General features: G+C 43.0%; 2 protein-coding genes across 6 annotated transcripts; both read left to right on the forward strand.

Moving 5' to 3' along the window:
- Positions 1-207: 207 nt before the first annotated feature.
- Positions 208-13658, forward strand: LOC124002321 (neurotrophin receptor-interacting factor homolog). 2 transcript variants are annotated; one of them, XM_046309709.1, is made up of 6 exons: positions 208-717; positions 1122-1252; positions 1453-1617; positions 7736-7900; positions 8284-8395; positions 10869-13658. In XM_046309709.1, exons 1-6 carry the CDS (start codon positions 435-437, stop codon positions 10880-10882), a joined length of 870 nt encoding a protein of 289 aa, XP_046165665.1. In that variant the 5' UTR covers positions 208-434; the 3' UTR covers positions 10883-13658. The 2 variants fall into 2 exon arrangements, with proteins under 2 accessions (XP_046165665.1, XP_046165664.1); XM_046309708.1 differs by lacking the exon at positions 10869-13658 and adding an exon at positions 9311-10578.
- Positions 13659-13865: 207 nt separating this feature from the next.
- LOC124001762 (zinc finger protein 583-like) lies at positions 13866-19253 on the forward strand. Of its 4 annotated transcripts, XM_046308802.1 has the most exons (4): positions 13866-14383; positions 17275-17405; positions 17606-17782; positions 18290-19253. In XM_046308802.1, exons 1-4 carry the CDS (start codon positions 14101-14103, stop codon positions 18857-18859), a joined length of 1161 nt encoding a protein of 386 aa, XP_046164758.1. In that variant the 5' UTR covers positions 13866-14100; the 3' UTR covers positions 18860-19253. The 4 variants fall into 4 exon arrangements, with proteins under 4 accessions (XP_046164758.1, XP_046164757.1, XP_046164760.1 ...); XM_046308801.1 differs by having other exon boundaries at positions 17606-19253; XM_046308804.1 differs by having other exon boundaries at positions 13903-14024; positions 17275-17361; positions 17606-19253.
- Positions 19254-19576: the final 323 nt, after the last annotated feature.

A 19576-nucleotide genomic window follows, 5' to 3' on the forward strand; every position in this document is an offset into this window, starting at 1 on the left:
GCTCTAGAGGAGATCTGCATGGAGGAATGGGCCAAAATACCAGCAACAGTGTGTGAAAACCTTGTGAAGACTTACAGAAAACGTTTGACCTATTCATTTTTTGGAGGTTTGTATGAATATACCCGTTTCCATCCCACACTGTAGGTGGCAGCATGCACAATACATTCTGCGAACTCAATATACCATGGAATAAGAAAATCACACGAAGAAGAGATAAGCGGATGTGAACAGTGACCAATAACAATTTCCACTTTGGCGTATTGTAATTTGTATTGTTGTTATTTAGACGTTTATGAACACACTGGAACTCGACATATCACTACTTTAACTGCACAGCATCACTTAATCTAGTTCCCAAATTTGTGTTGGAGAAAGGACTTGGTGGATAGATTTGATCTAGGTAAGGCTAGTCTAGATGCTAACGTTAGCTAACAATGGCTAACTGCATGGTTTTTCACACTCAAATAGCCTCCGTCATGGAGGTGCTGGCGAATGCAGCCGTGGCAGACATCTGTAAACTCGTAGACGACGACTATGCAGTGTTTCGTTTGGAAATAACTCAAAGCCAGAAAGAAAACAGGGCATTGCGGAGGAAACTACAGCTACTTGAACTGAAGGTGTCACGGGAGCGCGCAGAGAGGACAATACGAGAGCGCGTCCTCGCCAGTCGTCCCAGAAGTGTCAACATTCTTGACCGATACAGAGGAATGGCAAGAGGTACATTTAGCTTCGTTCCCCACTGCACATGTGTTCAGATTCTAGCTATGTGTACATGACCAATAAATGTGATTTGATGTGTTACCCAGAATTGGTCTTGATCAGTTTTTGGATAGTATGCAATAATTCCTCTGATTACTTAACTATCTTGCGCAAAGAGCCAATGTCATATTCTAACCAGATAATTGATTACTGTATTTCCTATTATTTAGTCCTTGAAAACAATGTGATGCATGGAACATAATACATTAATCAATAAATAGTATATCAATAAGTTATGCTTAGTGTTACCTTACATCATTGCCAATTCTACACAGTATCAAAACTGTCAATAGTGTCAATATATTGTTGACCATGGACTTTAGCTAACCTAACCACATCTTTTACCCCAATCACACTCTCAGGTGAAGGACATCTCACTGGAGGCTACAAGAGCTTTGTGAAGCCAGCAGGACACAAAACATGGAGAGATGACCGACCAATCACTGTTGATGAGGGGAGTGGAACCTCAACCCAGCACATTATCACGATAGAGGTTAGTGTAATGGTATTACATAAAAATGACAGTACATCAAATGTGGCCATTTTATTTCAGAAAGGCTCCCCTCAGCTATTCACTTGCTTACATGTACACCCTCATTTATCTGCCATAGGGGAGCTTGTGAGACTTCTCTATGGTATTGTTATGCAATTCTACACATGTACCGGAAATAACCTCTGCTCTTCTTGTCTCAGTCTGAAGATGCAGAGGCTGCAGGTCCTGGGGTCAAGCAAGAGATGACCAAAGGAGAGCACCCACGACACAGCAGAGACAACCAGACTGGAGCGCCCCCTGTAGCCACAGAGGATCTCAACACTGCCACCACTCCCCACGCCAGGACCCAACACAGCATCACAGAGGTCAGTGGAATGCCGAACACCGTCCTCAAGTCAGAGACCGACACAGAGACTTTAACTGTAACACACAGGCTCTTACACACAGATCATCCCCAGTGGACACTGGGCTGTCCTCTTGTCCCTGGCTCATAGTATTTACTTTGACCCTTTAGAGACCGGTAATGATCTGTGTTTTTCTTACACTACAGAGATGGACCCTGGCAACATGCCCTTGGCTTTAGAGACACAGACTGATCTGTCTAGAGCGGACTGGAACCGGTATAGTAGTAGTGTATACTTTGAAGGGTATCTAGATAAGAAAAGGGAGGGTCTTGTCGTAGATGAAGTGACTGGGAACATTTTCGGGCGACGTTCCTCCCACACGGAATGCAGATAATCACAGAGGAGATGGACACTCATAGGGGAAGAGAGTTCTGAGATTACAGGGAAAGCTTAGAGACAAATCTCGCGACCCACTCCCCTTTACATGCGCTTAGGGATTGCGATCCAGTGTCCATGTCAATGGGGCCTTCCGATCCACACAGCTGCATTCTTTTCAATCGGTTATTGAACTTAAACCACAGGGCTAGAGACCACTCGCAGGGAGGGGGAGCAACATCAGGCAATAGTCAAGATAAATGGTTGCTCTGCATGTTCTGTTACAAAGGCTTCAGCTGCCCCCAGAAGGTGGCAACCTGAAGATGCACCTGAAGGTCCACACAGGGAGAAATCATTCGGCTGCCACCTCTGCCTGGTCAGTTTCACCCATTCGTCCAGCCTGAAGCGGCACCAGAGGGTTCACACAGGGAAGATATCATACAGCTGAGAAGAGGTTCTCCCCCCAGCACCTTCTCAAGATACACCTGGAGAGAGGCCATTCACCTGTATGCACTGCGGGAAGAGGAGCTACCTCAGGATACATTAGCAGAAAAAAACATTCTACTCAATAACATAGAAAGTAACTGTTAAACTCGATAGCATTTAATATTTATATCACATCCTTCATTAAAGTCAAAAAATTAATTCATTATTGTCAATAGAAAAGATCCACAGAAGCATTTGGAATAACGAGAGTAACAGATTTCAGTGTTGAATATTCCTGGGCAGAATGTTGAATCCAGACATTGTGTGATACTCTGAGTGTACAAAACATTAAGAACACCTGACTAATATTGATTTACACCCCCCTTTGCCCTCAGAACAGCCTCAATTCATCGGCATGGACTCTACAAGGGTCAAGTGTTCCACAGGGATGCTGGCCCATGTTAACCCCAATGCTTTCCACAGGACCATTCTTGATACTAGAGGTCGACCGATTATGATTTTTCGACGCCGATGCCGATTATTGGAGGACCAAAAAAGCCGATACCGATTAATCTGACATTTTTTATTTTATTTTTCCCCCTGTTTTTTAAAATTGTAATGATGACAATTACAACAATACTGAATGAACACTTATTTTAACTTAATATAATACATCAATAAAATCAATTTAGCCTCAAATAAATAATGAAACATGTTCAATTTGGTTTAAAAAATGCAAAAACAAAGTGTTGGAGAAGAAAGTAAAAGTGCAATATGTGCCATGTAAGAAAGCTAACATTTAAGTTCCTTGCTCAGAACATGAGAACATATGAAAGCTGGTGGTTCTTTTTAGGATAAGAGCGTCTGCTAAATGACTTAAATGTAAATGTAACATGAGTCTTCAATATTCCCACTTAAGAAGTTTTAGGTTGTAGTTATTATAGGAATTATAGGACTATTTCTCTGGATGTTCTTATAGGTACTTTAGTATTGCCAGTGTAACAGTATAGCTTCCATCACTCTCCTCATCGCTACCTGGGATTGAACCAGGAATACATCGACAACAGCCACCCTCGAAGCATCATTACCCATCGCTCCACAAAAGCCACGGCCCTTGCAGAGCAAGGGGAACAACTACTCCAAGTCTCAGAGCGAGTGACGTTTGAAACGCTATTAGCGCGCACGCCACTAACTAGCTAGCCATTTCACATTGGTTACACCAGCCTAATCTCTGGAGATGATAGGCTTGAAGTCATAAACAGCGCAATGCTTGAAGCATTGCGAAGAGCTGCTGGCAGAGCGCACGAAAGTGCTGTTTGAATTAATGCTTACGAGCCCGCTGTTGCTTACTATCGCTCAGTCAGACTGCTCTATCAAATCATAGACTAAATTATAACACTCAGAAATACGAGCCTTAGGTCCTTAATATGGTCGAATCCGGAAACTATCACTTCGAAAACAAAATGTTTATTCTTTCAGTGAAATACCGAACCGTTCCATATTTTATCTAACAGATGGCAACCCTAAGTCTAAATATTGCTGTTACATTGTACAACCTTTAATGTTATGTCATAGTTACGTAAAATTCTGGCAAATTAGTTCGCAATGAGCCAGGCGGCCCAAACTGTTGCATATACCCTGACTCTGCGTGCAATGAACGCAAGAGAAGTGACACAATTTCACCTGGTTAATATTGCTCGCTAACCTGGATTTCTTTTAGCTAAATATGCAGGTTTAAAAATATATACAGTGGGGCAAAAAAGTATTTAGTCAGCCACCAATTGTGCAAGTTCTCCCACTTAAAAAGATGAGAGGCCTGTAATTGTCATCATAGGTACTCTTCAACTATGACAGACAAAATGAGAAAAAAATCCAGAAAATCACATTGTAGGATTTTATGAATTTATTTGCAAATTATGGTGGAAAAAACTTTTGTTATTGACCAAATACTTATCTCAATACTTTTTTTATATACCCTTTGTCGGCAATGACAGAGGTCAAACGTTTTCTGTAAGTCTTCACAAGGTTTTCACACACTGTTGCTGGTATTTTGGCCCATTCCTCCATGCAGATCTCCTCTAGAGCAGTGATGTTTTGGGGCTGTTGCTGGTCAACAGACTTTCAACTCCCTCCAAAGATTTTCTATGGGGTTGAGATCTGGAGACTGGCTAGGCCACTCCAGGACCTTGAAATGCTTCTTACGAAGCCACTCCTTCGTTGCCCCGGGCGGTGTGTTTGGGATCATTGTCATGTGAAAGACCCAGCCACGTTTCATCTTCAATGCCCTTGCTGATGGAAGGAGGTTTTCACTCAAAATCTCACGATACATTCCTTTACACAGATCAGTCGTCCTGGTTCCTTTGCAGAAAAACAGCCCCAAAGCATGATGTTTCCACCCCATGCTTCACAGTAGGTATGGTGTTCTTTGTATGCAACTCGGCATTCTTTGTCCTCCAAACACGACGAGTTGAGTTTTTTTCATCTGACCATATGACATTCTCCCGCTCTTCTTCTGGATCATCCAAATGCTCTCTAGCAAACTTCAGATGGGCCTGGACATGTACTGGCTTAAGCAGGGGGACACGTCTGGCACTGCAGGATTTGAGTCCCTGGCGGCGTACTGAGTTACTGATGGTAGGCTTTGTTACTTTGGTCCCAGCGCTCTGCAGGTCATTCACTAGGTCCCCCCATGTGGTTCTGGGTTTTATTGCTCACCGTTCTTGTGATCATTTTGACCCCACGGGGTGAGATCTTACATGGAGCCCCAGATCGAGGGAGATTATCAGTGGTCTTGTATGTCTTCCATTTCCTAATAATTGCTCCCACAGTTGGTTTCTTCAAACCAAGCTGCTTACCTATTGCAGATTCAGTCTTCCCAGCCTGGTGCAGGTCTACAATGTTGTTTCTGGTGTCCTTTGACAGCTCTTTGGTCTTGGCCATAGTGGAGTTTGGAGTGTGACTGTTTGAGGTTGTGGACAAGTGTCTTTTATACTGATAACAAGTTCAAACAGGTGCCATTAATACAGGTAACGAGTGGAGGACAGAGGAGCCTCTTAAAGAAGAGGTTACAGGTCTGTGAGAGCCAGAAATCTTGCTTGTTTGTAGGTGACCAAATACTTATTTTCCACCATAATTTGCAAATAAATTCATAAATCCTACAATGTGATTTTCTGGATTTTTTCCCCCTCATTTTGTCTGTCATAGTTGAAGTGTACCTATGATGAAAATGACAGGCCTCATCTTTTTAAGTGGGGGAACTTAAACAATTGGTGGCTGACTAAATACTTTTCCCCCCACTGTACTTCTGTGTATTGATTTTAATAAAGGAATTCGTAACAGGCAGGCTCCTCGTGAGGCAGGTGGTTAGAGCGTTGGACTAGTTAACCTTAAGGTTACAAGATTGATTCCCTGAGCTGACAAGGTAAAAATATGTTGTTCTGCCCCTGAACAAGGCAGTTAAACCACCGTTTCTAGGCCGTCATTGAAAATAAGAATGTGTTCTTAACTGACTTGCCTAGTAAAATAAAGTTGTAAAAAAATATATATTACAAAATAAATAAAAAATCTGCGTCCAAAAATACTGATTTCCGATTGTTATGAAAACTTGAAATCGTCCCTAATTAATCGGCCATTCCGATTAATTGGTCGACCTCTACTTGATACACGCGAGAAACTATTGAGCGTGGAAAAACCCAGCAGTGTTGCAGTTCTTGACACACTCAAAGGTGCACCTGGTACCTTCTACCATGCCCTGTTCAAAGGCACTTAAACTATTTTCAACCTCTGAATGGCACACGTACTTCTACACCTGCATTGCTTGCTGTTTGGGGTTTTAGGCTGGGTTTCTGTACAGCACTTTGAGATATCAGCTGATGTACTGGCTCGCAACTGGTTGTCGCATGGAGCAGCTCACAGAAGAATGATATCGGTAGCCGGACCTGAGCCCTAGGACCATGCCCCAGGACTACCTGACATGATGACTCCTTGCTGTCCCCAGTCCACCTGGCCATGCTGCTGCTCCAGTTTCAACTGGCCTGGGCCCTAGGACCATGTCCCAGGACTACCTGACATGAGGACTCCTTGCTGTCCCCAGTCCACCTGGCCATGCTCCTGCTCCAGTTTCAACTGTTCTGCCTTACTATTATTCAACCATGCTGGTCATTTATGAACATTTGAACATCTTGGCCACGTTCTGTTATAATCTCCACCCGGCACAGCCAGAAGAGGACTGGCCACCCCACATATGCTCTCTCTAATTCTCTCTTTCTTTCTCTCTCTCGGAGGACCTGAGCCCTAGGACCGTGCCCCAGGACTACCTGACATGATGGCTCCTTGCTGTCCCCAGTCCACCTGACTGTGCTGCTGCTCCAGTTTCAACTGTTCTGCCTTATTATTATTTGACCATGCTGGTCATTTATGAACATTTGAACATCTTGGTCATGTTCTGTTACAATCTCTACCCGGCACAGCCAGAAGAGGACTGGCCACCCCACATAGCCCGGTTCCTCTCTAGGTTTCTTCCTAGGTTTTGGCCTTTCTAGGGAGTTTTTCCTAGCCACCGTGCTTTTACACCTGCATTGTTTGCTGTTGGGGTTTTAGGCTGGGTTTCTGTACAGCACTTTGAGATATCAGCTGATGTACGAAGGGCTATATAAATAAATTTGATTTGATTTGTACGAAGGGCTATATAAATACATTTGATTTGACGTACAAAATCCTTCTTTAAGCTCTCTTCCTTTTCATCTACACAGTGGATTTAACAAGTGATCTCTCAATAAGAGATCTTAGCTTTCACCTGTTCAGTCTGTCATGGAAAGAGCAGGTGTTCCTTTTTTTACAAGTCTTACATATTGTGTTTATACTGTGTACATGATGTTCACAAATGCCTATTTCATTACTTCCATTCAACTCATTACTTCCATTTCAAGTTCATGCAGATTTTTTGTTGAGACGTATGTGGTTTTCATTTGGTGTATTTCAAAACATTTTAAATCTAAGACTTTCATTGAGACCCTCTTTAGAATACATCACTTGATCTCACCCTATTCTGAGTACACAGACAACGCTTTATAACAATTAGACTTAATAAATATACCTACGCTCTAACAAACACCTACTGTAAAATAGTTTAGTAAGGTTTGACTGACTTTTGAGTTATCATAGCTGACCCATATTTACCCACAACATCATATTTATGTCCACCATGATGGATTTAACAATGATGTAATTCTGTAATTACAGTATAGGTAAACACTTCATGTTGAAAGTGTGTTTATTATCTGTGTGTATGTACTTGAGGGAGTGTATGTCTGTAATCTGTATCACCTGTCTTTTCCAGGAGGAGGAGGGTCCAGATGTGCTGCTGGTGAAGGAGGAGGGGTGTGAGGAGGGTCTGGGGAACCCTGAGGGGACCATGGTCATGGAGGACAACCAGACTACACCTCCTCCTGAACCCACAGAGGAACCAGCTGTGCAGCACAGGACCACACACAGCCTCACTGAGGTGATCCCACTGTGAACTACTGTCTGTATGGTATTAGGTCAGGGTCCACAAAGCCTCTCAGAGTAGGAGTGCTGATCTAGGATCAGTTTGCATTTTAGATCATATTGAATAAGACTATAGGTGGGAACCTGATCCTCGATCAGCACTCCTACTCTGATTCTCTTTGTGGATACGGGCCCAGATCTTGATTAATTTGGTCTTAAGTGTGGGACCATGCCTTTTGAATTATCAAACCATTTAAGAGTGTTAAATAATCAAATTAACTAACACGTTTGTATAGTACTCATAGCAATCCCTCATTGCCCAATCAGCAGATGCCCCATAGCAGGTTGCTTATATCAGATTTCTTCATCCAACATCCTCTCACTCTGTATCTCTTACAGTCAGTAGACATGGAGGATGGGAAGCCTGATCTGCTGCTAGTCAAAGAGGAGACGATAGAAGACGAACCAGAGGGCATTGACCTGCTGAGTGTACTAAAGATGGGGGAGCAAGGTAAGAGAGAAATACATATAGCCTACATACAGTAATAGGTCTTCAATGGGAATAGTGATGTGCCTGATTTTATTTTTGTATGAAACAATATGAGTACTTCATTTATAAATCAACATCAATACAATTTGTATGAAATACAAATAAACAATATGATGCAACATAAGTCATGAGCTAGGTTTCCATCCAATTGGTGAAAGATTTTAATTAGAATATGATCAAATCTGCATTTTCCCACCAGTGTGTTTCCAACAAACTGACTTGAGGGTAAAAAGCAGTGCGTAATGACATAGTGCACATAAAGGGTACTTATTCCACTTTCAAAAATTAAATGTTTCTCCATCACATTTTGATAGTAAACTGTTGCGTTATGCGCAAATATTCCCACTCTGGTCTTGAGGAGTGTGTTCTAGCCAACAGCTCGAAGATACAGTGCTGGTAAACCAGCCTACATGATGAGATAATTATGGATAAGAGCGGGATTTTTATTTGTCAAATGGCAGCCAAGCATCGATCATGTCACCAGAATAAGTAGCTTCAAGCTGAACACTGCACATTCAACACCCTGTGAAGTCCATCGTAACTTATTTGTATCTGTAATAAACTGGATGCTTTCCCAAGTGGTAGTGGGAGGACCACAAAACATCACGTGACTCCATGTTTATATCAATATTTTCGTATAATTCATTTTACAGACGAAAAAGATCCTACCATGTCTAGCATATTTTCTTTTGTCAACTTTTGGAAAGTTTAACAACAAAATATCTGTTTCAATCAGGCCGTTTTTTTTAAATCGTAAATGTACGTTACTCGCATAAGCGGTTGGATGGAAACCTGGCTATAGTCATCACCAGGCCATGTCAATTATTTTTTTCTGCTGTGTCATGTTTAAGTCTGGATTGTAACATTTTCCTATAGGTGTTTGGTTGGAAGCTAACAGAGACGACTGGGCTGCCATCTTAGATTCCCAGACCCAGACGGGTGCAGCCATGGGCCCAGGGGATGACATCACTGAGCAGGCCAAGACCAGAGGCAACATTGTGGAAGTCAGTGGATGGGACAGTGTCCTCAACTCTGGGCTGGGGAACAATACTGTTAAGCACAACCAGAAACAGACAGTTGAACACAAAACAACAACCGAGCAAAGTCTCCATGACAACAGACTTGCTGAGACCAGGGCGAGGCATAGATTTGGTCTGCAGGGACTGGAAGGTGTCCCTATGCGGCGGGAGAGAACAGACTCAGCTAGCGATGATCCATCCTGCTCCTATAGTCGTGATTCAGAGAGACTGATGGTGCCTCAGGTTAACCCCCTAACGGGTGCTTCCTTCAGCATACCTTCTATAGGATCTATCGACTGGAACATGGACCCTGCGACAACACAGACACTCCCTGGCCTTCATCCTCCTCACACTCTCCTAATGTTAAACCAGACCTCAGACAATTCCAGTGCCTCAACACTAAATGGCTACACAAGCCCATTGACAAATGACTGTAGTAGTAGCACTATCAGCAGATCCGGTGGCAAAAATAAGTGCTTCCCGTGTTCGTTCTGTGGGAAAGCCTTCAATTTCCCTAAACAGGTGGAGATCCACCAGAGGATGCACACGGGGGAGAAACCGTTCGGCTGCCACCTGTGTGAGAAAAGGTTCTCCCACCAGCACCACCTGAAGAGGCACCTGAAGGTCCACACAGGAGAGAGGCCATTCGCCTGTACGCACTGCGGGAAGAGGTTCTCAGAGAGGAGCAATCTCAGGATACACCAACAGAAAATGCACACAGCGCATGTGTAGAGTGTTGTGACATGTAATGTAGTACTAGCTAGTTTGTTTGCAGTTAATTCAGTTGGTTTTGGATGTATTTATTTATTTTACTAGGCAAGTCAGGAATAAATGTAGTAGGGAACTGAGGAAAGAAAGAGTATGATGAGACAGAGTAGATGATATGCTGATGGTGTCTATAAAAATGCTTCACTGATGAAATGTGACTATGACCATTTAGTTTGATACTGGTGTTTTATAGTGCCTTAATTCATGTTTACTTGACATAAATATCTGTGTAATGTTGTTCTTTTTCCTAAGTATTCTAAAAATATATTTTATCAGAGGGTCCCAGATTTACAGGAAAGGTTAAGTGTTACCATAGTGACAAGTTATTGTTTTGTACAATAAAAGTGCTGCACTTCATGTTATGTGAGTGTATGACCATTTTGTTGAAATTGACTTGGTTATTTTTGTATCATTGCAGGGACTGAATTTCCCTTCTCAGTTGAACCAAAACATACTTCATTCTTGAATCAACATATGGAATAGTTTTTATAATATACTCCAATCACTCCATATGGTTAGGTACTTGAATCACAGTGTTAGACATGGGCTTGACTATGATTAACATTGTATGATGTCATGTTTTTGTGTACAGCAATGAGTTTCTTATATAAACATTTATGCTCTTCTGTACAATTTGTGTTTTACAGTCTGCAGTTCATGAGGACCTGCTGATATCCAGTGTTGCTGGTGGGAGAGACTGGACCTGTGAAGCGGCTGATCACAAACCCTGGCAACGGATCACGACCCTGGATCAGGAGCCATTGCTCGTCCTTCCCGAGTCAGAACCAGGACCCAACCGCAAGGGACAGCGACTCCACCACCACACCACACAGGTGGACTGAACAATCTCAGTCCTGGTGGTCATCCGAGAGATGTAGACTCCAGTCAGGGATCAACTCTGCAGCCTAAAAACATTGTTTTTATGGGCAGAGGCAACTCATTCCATTCTGAGGCTCAAGTATACAAGAAAGTACATTTCCTACCATTACTCCTGAACCTGTATAAAAACACATTAGCAACACCTGATCTGGTGCTGTGATTATGTGCATCCCTAAAACGGCGAAAGTAATCAGTTCGATATCTGGGCGCAGAACCATATATACTCCTGTAAACCAAACCTAGTCTCATCTGGGACACCCTAGCCTCAACAGGCAGCCAGTTTAGTTCCAGAAAGCAGCTCCTGCCTATGTGAGTACATGGACTCACCTTCAATACTACCCTGATCAGCTTATACTGGGCTACCTGGAGCTTCCCCTTCGTAAGTTTAGATACGCCCCCAAACCAGGAAGTACTAGCATAGTCAAAATGGCATTGAATGAGGGCAGTGGCTAGCACTTACATGGAGTTCTTATCAAGCAGCTTGGACTTTCTAGCCAAAAACTTAGTCCTGGCATTTACCTTCCCTAGCACTTTATTGGCCACCCTCTCACCTCCCAAACTTCCATCTAGAATGCATCCCAGGTAGCTAACAGAGGTTTTAGTAGTCACCCCCTAACTCCACTCTGATTTCAGAAAACCTACTCAATTTAGGTCTGGATCCAAAAATAATTGCCTCAGTGCAGAGAGAGCTTATTATCTCCAAGCCATTTGCTATTGTTAGTAAGCTCTGTGCTAAGTATGCTCTCCAACATAGTTTTACTTTTGTGAGACTCCAGAAGTGTAGTCATTCACATAAAGGAAAATAATCTTTCATAATGTTAATATACACTAAAAACAGTAGAGGTCCAAGCACGCTCCCCTGTGGAATGCCACAACTTATTCATTTTGCCTGAGACAGTGAACCATTAACCTCTACTACTTGCTCCCTACCTGATAAATAGGACTTTACCCAGCCTATCGGGATGCTGCATTACCCCAGTGCCTCCATTTCGAGATTACTGTTTCAAAAGCCTTTTGTAGGTCAAGCAGTACCATTCCACAGAGATTTCCTTCAATCTCTTTCCTGATGAAGTCAGTCAAGTAAAGTAGACATGAATCGGTGGAATATGTTCTTCTAAAACGTGACTGAAAATCATACACTAAATTTGCTCATGTACAACTCTCTCCAGGATCTTTGATGTTACACTGGGGATAGATACAGGCCTATAATTCCCAGGTTCAGACTTTATCCCCTTCTTATACAGAGGTATACCTTTAGCTTGTTTCATATCCCTGGGAAAGATGCCTTGTTCAAGAGAGAGATTAACGATATGCCTAAATACAAGGGCCAATTTGCTCAACAGAATCTCTAAGAAACCTTGCAGGAATATTATCCAGGCCTGTGGCTTTGGAGCATTTAAACTCTGCTAGCATACTTACTATTTTGGCTGTTGCTACCTTTGCAAAAGAAAAGAGTTTGGCTGAACCCCTAACTCTGCATAATAATTATTGACTTGGTTGTTTCCATGCTTGCCAGTCAGGATGGGCGTTCAACACGAGGTGCCTAGCCTATAACACAGCACACAATCCCAACAACACCCAAGCAATGGCAAGAGTTCAAGGAGGGAGCTCAAAGACTAACCCTCCTGCTTCTACCTCCTCTGGTGTCATTGGGTCACGACGTGGGAGGCTGAGGATTAGGACAGACACAGACAAGCCGTACACCTGCTGCACGTGTTGAAGCGGTTCGTTAGGGCAAAATATTTGAAAGAACACCAGACCGTTCACAACAAGGAGAGGCTCTTCAAGTGCAAATTATGAGCTTCACCTTCTTGACTAACCTTATCAGACACAATGGGCGAAATAGGAGCAGTGTGGCTTTAGATGTCCACAGGGGCTATCTGGGAACCACTCTGTAGCTGACATACTTAATCCTATAAAACCGTTTTTCCAGGTTTCCTTTTTTTCAGGTTCTCTCTCGAAATCACTTTTTTTAAATAGAAAAACAACATTTGATAAGTCCACCTGAGGTCTGGGAAAAATAGAAGATATTTAGTTTGTGTAGTTACCCTTGAATGCAAATGTGCACCAGCAAGAGGTTGGTTGTGGTGTTTCTGTAGCGCTCATGTGATTGCATAGTTTGCTAAACAAATGGCCACTGGATTGATGCAAATAATCAAGCCAGGTCGTCATAGGCTACATCGTAGTTAACATTTAAATTAGTTTTTTGGGAAAGGCTTTCCATCTCTATTAGAATAAGGTTATTATTAGCATCCTCGCTAACCGCTACACAAAGTGTAGACACAGGCACACACACATGGGCATTCATGTTGTAGGAAAATACGACTCACATGCATTCCTAATGTCTTATGATTCATATTTTAAATATCGTTGAATTACGTTTTAATGTATGGATTATGTGATTCCGTCCGATTTTATAGGGCTCTACATATCATGTGAAATGTCTTGGTAAGGGGATAATTAACACATTAATCACTTAACTTTTTATTTGAAACATCCTTGTCTGAATACCTGTTTTTAGAGACAGTAAACCTAGGCTAGAACAAGGACAGTTTAATATTTACCTTACGGAGGATTAAATAAAGTAATTATATTTTCTACTCTATTCTTGCTGACACACTGTTCTAAAGAAGTCTGGGTTGAGCTTGGAAGATCATGAATCGAATAGTTGACGTAAAACGTAAGCAGTACCGTAATTCAACAAACAGCGCGCATTCCTATTCCATTTCACCACAGCATTTTAGCTATGACGCAAACCAATAAGATGCCTTCTCTTTAGTGCGAAGTTAAGATAACGTAACCAGGCTTAGTGAACGGATGTGCAGTAACCAAGAACAAACTCCACGTTAGCGTTTTTGTTATTTAGACGTTTATTGACACCGTGGAACTCAAAATATGACAGTAGCAGCACACACTTGCCGCAGGTAGTCTTTAAATCGTGTTGGAGACGGAACTTGGTTGATAAATGTTATCTAGCTAGCTAGCTGCCTGCTAACAACAATGGCGGACTGTATGGTTTTTCACACTCAAATAGCCTCCGTCATGGAGATGCTAGCAAATGCAGCCGTGGCAGAGATCTGTAAACTTGTAGACGACGACTATGCAGTGTTTCGATTGGAAATAACTCAAAGCCAGAAAGAAAACAGGGGATTGCGGAGAAAACTACAGCTTTTGGAAATGAAGGTGGCACGGGAGCGCGCAGAAAGGACAATTAGAGAGCGCGTCCTCGCCAGTCGTCCCAATAGTGTCAAGATACTCGACCGATACAGAGGAATTGCAAGAGGTACATTTAGCATTCGGCTGTGTTACCCAGAATTGGGTATTGGTCAGTTTTTGGATAGTTTTGTAAAGAAACAGGCAGGGAGTGCAGCTCTAACCCTTAACCTTTAGGTACATTGCCCCGCGGAAGTCCATTGCGGAAATCGATACATGCTCAAGTGGCAGTGGCAGAGTAGATATCCGCTACTTTAAACAAAATTGGGTATTGGTCAGTTTTGTAAAGAAACAGGCAGGGAGTGCAGCTCTAACCCTTAACCTTCAGGTCCATTGCCCCGCGGAAATCGATACATGCTCAAGTGGCAGTGGCAGAGTAGATATCCACTACTTTAAACCAAGGTCCGCCACACAACTCCCCTGTCTTGTTTGTTATTGTTTATGACCCTCTCATGATAAATTACTGGACTCAGCCATACCTTTTTTTGACCCCCTTTTCCTGATATCCAATTGGTAGTAGTTACAGTCTTGTCTCATGGCTGTTACGGACTCGGGAGAGGCAAAGGTCGAGCGCCATGCATCCTCTGAAACACAATCAAGCCACACTGCTTCTTGACACAATGCACATCGAAGCTGGAAGCCAGCCGCACCAATGTCTCGGAGGAAACACCGTACACCTGGCGACCTGGTCAGCGTGCATTGCGCCCGGCCCGCCACAGGAGTCGCTAGTGTGCAATGAGACAATGATTTCCCTGCTGACCAAACCCTCCCTAACCAGGAAGTCGCTGGGCCAATTGTGCGCCGCTCCATGGGCATCCCGGTCGCGGCCAGCTGCGACAGAGCCTGGGCTTGAACCCAGAATCTCTCGTGGCACAGCTAGAATCTCTGGTGACACAGCTAGCACTGCGATGCAGTGCCTTCGACCACTGCGCCACCTGGGAGGCACACACACCTTGAATCTCCATGTCTCTCTCTGCCACCCCCACTGCTCTGTGTGGTTTAATCCACCCTGTCATGGAATGTATGCGTGAAGGGCTTGTTGCTGTGCATTGATGACATAACACCTGGGTCCTGCTGGTTATAATATGGGATGTCTTCCTTACACTGAACTGTCAGTGTCTGTGGGGTGGGCAAGTGGGGAGGATGTGGTGTCATGTACAGTACCAGTCCAAAGTTTGGACACACCTACTCATTCCAGGGTTTTTCTTTATTTTTCCTATTTTCTACTTTTTTGAATAATAGTGAAGACTTCAAAACAACAAAATAACACATGGAATTATGTAATAACCAAAAAAGTGTTAAACAAATCAAAATATATTTTAGATTCTTCAAAGTAGCCACCCTTTCAAAGCTTTGCACACTCTTGGCATTCTCTCAACCAGCTTCACCTGGAATGCTTTTCTAACAGTCTTGAAGAAGTTCCCACATATGCTGAGCACTTGTTGGCTACTTTTCCTTCACTCTGCAGTCCAACTCATCCAAAACCATCTCAATTGGGTTGAGGTCAGGTGATTGTGGAGGCCAGGTCATCTGATGCAGCACTCAATCACTCCTTCTTTGTCAAATAGCCCTTACACAGGCTGGAGGTGTGTTGGGTCATTGTCCTGGTGAAAAACAAATGATAGTCCCACTAAGTGTAAACTAGATGGGATGGCGTATCGCTGCAGAATGTTATGGTAGCCATGCTGGTTAAGTGTGCCTTGAATTCTAAATAAATCATGGACAGTGGCACCAGCAAAGTGCCCCCACACCATCACACCACCTCGTCCATGCTTCACGGTGGGAACCACACATGCGGAGATATCCAGTCACCTACTCTGCATCACAAAGACATGTCGTTTGGACCTGAAAATCTCAAATTTGGACTCATCAGACCAAAGGACAGATTTCCACTGGTCTAATGTCCATTGCTTGTGTTTCTTGGTCCAAGCAAGTCTCTTATTATTATTGGTATCCTTTAGAAGTGGTTTCTTTGCAGCAAAGTCTCTTCTGAACCGCTGATGTTGAGATGTGTCTTTTACTTGAACTCTGTGAAGCATCTATTTGGGCTGCAATTTCTGAGGCTGCTAACTCTAATTAACTTGTCCTCCGCAGCAGAGGCGGTCCTCATGAGAGCCAGTTTCATCATAGCATTTGATGGTTTTTGCAACTGCACTTGAAGAAACTTTAAACGTTCTTGAAATATTCCAGATTGACTGACCTTCTTGTCTTGGTGGACCAAGTAATGGTGGACTGTTGTTACCTTTACCAAGTAGGGCTATATTCTGTATACCACTCCTACCTTGACACAACACAACTGATTGGCTCAAATGCATTAAGAAGAAAATACATTTCACAAATGAACTTTTAAGAAGGCACACCTGTTAATTGAAATGCATTCCAGGTGACTACCTCATGAAGCTGGTTGAGAGAATGCCAAGAGTGTGCGAAGCTGTCATCAAGGCAAAGGGTGGCTACTTTGAAGAATCTCAAATAAACAAATCAAAATATATTTTATAACAATTATTTTGGTTACTAAAATACATGATTCCATGTGTTATTTCATAGTTTTGATGTCGAACCATCAACCTTCTGGCCTGTAGCCCTGCGGAAAACAACTGTGCCCCAAAAGCATGCTCAAGTGGCAGTCTATCCACGCTTATAAATCCAGGGTAGCTACAGTATGCAACAATACTTCCCCTGATTTCTGAGCTATCTTGCACAATTTATTTTACCGTTACTTTACCAGGCAGGTCAGTTAAGAACAACTTCTTGCACAAAGAAACAATATCATATTCTATCCAAATTCTTGATTTATTGAAATTTCCTATTTTCATACTCAATTAAAACAATGTGATGCATGGAATGGAACAATAAATAGTATATCAAGAAGTTATGAGAAGTGTTAGCTTACATCCTTGCCAATTGTAGACATTGTACAATATAACTTAACCATCCCCTTTCCCTCAATCACTCTCTTAGGGGAAGGACATCTCGCTGGAGGCCACAGGAGCTTCGTGAAGCCAGCGGGACACAATACATGGAGAGATGACCAACCCACAGCTATAGGTGAAGGAAATGGAACCTCAACCCAGGATGTTATTGTGATAGAGGTTTGTGTCACAGTAAAATATTAAAAATGACTACATCAGATGTGGCCCATTTTATTTCAGAAAGGCTCCCTTCAGCTTTTAATTGGCTTCCATTTACATCCTTATTTATCTGCCATAGGGGAGCTTGTGAGACTTCCCTACGGCATTGTTATCCAATTCAACTCATGTACCGATAATAACCTCCTCTCTTCTTGTTTTAGTCTGCAGAGGCTGCAGGTCCTGGGGTCAAGCTGGAGAGGTCTGAAGGAGAGGAGGACCCACAGCACAGCAGAGACATCCAGTCTGGAGCAGTGGCTGGAGTGGCGCACCCTGTAGTCACGGAAGACCTCGCCACCGCTGCAGCGCCCCAGACCAGGACCGGACGCAGCATCACGGAGGTCAGTGGAACGCTGAACGCCGTCCTCAAGTTGGAGACTTTAACTGTAACACAAAGGCTCTTACACACAGGATCTGACAACAGGTCAGACCCAGAGAGACTGGGGCAGGAAATGCTGGGCTGTCCTCCTCCTCACGACTCAGAGTATTTACTTTATGGTAACCCGAGTTTGAGGAAGGTTCATTCCTATCGGGACTCAGATGACACGTTAGAGACCGGCAATGATTCGTCTTCTTCTTACACTCCAGAGATGGGTTTAGAGAGACAGGCTGATCTATCTAGAGGGGCCTGGAACCGGTACAGTAGTAGTGTATACTCTGAAGGTTGCCTCGATAAGCAAGGGGAGGTTATAGATGAGGTAACTGTGAAAGTGGAGGGCGATGCTCCTCTGACATGGAATGTAGATGAGACTCACTTAGTAGAAGGACACTCGCAAGGAAGATATTTCTTAGATTACAGGGAAAGCTTAGAGACAAATCCAAATGTCATGACCCACTCCCCTTTACAGGCGGTCAGGAATCGCAACCCAGTGTCCACGTCGATGGGGCCTTCCGATTCACACAGCAGTGTCCTTTTCGATCAGGTATTGGACTCAAACGACAGGGCAAGAGCCCAGGCTCAGGAAGGGGGAGACACATCAGGCAATACTAAAGAGAAACGGTTCCTCTGCATGTTCTCTAATAAAGGCTTCAGCTGCCCCCAGAAGGGGGTGATCAACAAGAGTGTTCACACAGGTGTGAAATCTTTCAGCTGTACCCAGTGTCATATGCGCTTTGCACAGTCCGGCAACCTGAAGAGGCACCAGAGGGTCCACACAGGGGAGAAACCATTCAGCTGTACCCAGTGTCAAATGCGCTTTGCTCAGGCTGGCCACCTGAAGAGGCACCAGAGGGTCCACACAGGGGAGAAACCCTACAGCTGCCCCCAGTGTGAGAAGAGGTTCTCCCACCAACACCATCTGAAGATGCACCTCAATGTCCACACGGGTGAGAGGCCATTCAGAGAGGAGATACCTCAGGATACACCAGCAGAAAAAACATTCCACTCTAACATAGAAAGTAATCATTCCACTCGATAGGTTCTGATGTTTAGATCAAACCCTGCATTAAATAGAAATATACATGTTCATTGTCAGCATAAAAATATCCACAGATGCATTTAGAATAACGTGAGTAACAGATTTCAGTGTTGAATATTCCTGCGTAGAATATTGCTTCCAGGCATTGTGTGATTTATAAGGCATATAGAAGCCTAAAAAGTCTTACATATTGTGTTTTACTCTGTAGGCAATATGATGTTCACAAATGCCTATTTCATTACTTCAATTTAACTACTTTCCCAAGACATTTTTAATGAGAAAATGAATGCAGTTTATCACATTATCATGCCGATTGAGACTTGTCTGTGTGTTTATCATATGGTGTATTTAAAACTTGTTTGTTTAAATAATAAACACAAAATGGGACTTTTAATTCTAAGACTTTCATTGAGACTCTCTTTAGTATATATTACATCATATATATTACAGTATATATTACATCTGATCTTACACTATTCTCTATACACCGACAGCGATTTATAACCAATATACTCTTAAGGCCACCTAAATATACCTACACATACCCACACACTAACAAACACCTGCTGTACACATCAAAATAGTTTAGTCAGGTTTGTCTGATGATGGCTTTTGCCATAAGTCTTAGCTGACTTGTTTTTACCCGCAACATCATATTTATGTCCACCATGATGGTTTTAACAACAACTAAGTAATTTTCTAACTATCTAAAATATG

This window comes from Oncorhynchus gorbuscha, linkage group LG17, assembly GCF_021184085.1.
Source record: "Oncorhynchus gorbuscha isolate QuinsamMale2020 ecotype Even-year linkage group LG17, OgorEven_v1.0, whole genome shotgun sequence".
Classification (NCBI taxonomy): domain Eukaryota; kingdom Metazoa; phylum Chordata; class Actinopteri; order Salmoniformes; family Salmonidae; genus Oncorhynchus; species Oncorhynchus gorbuscha.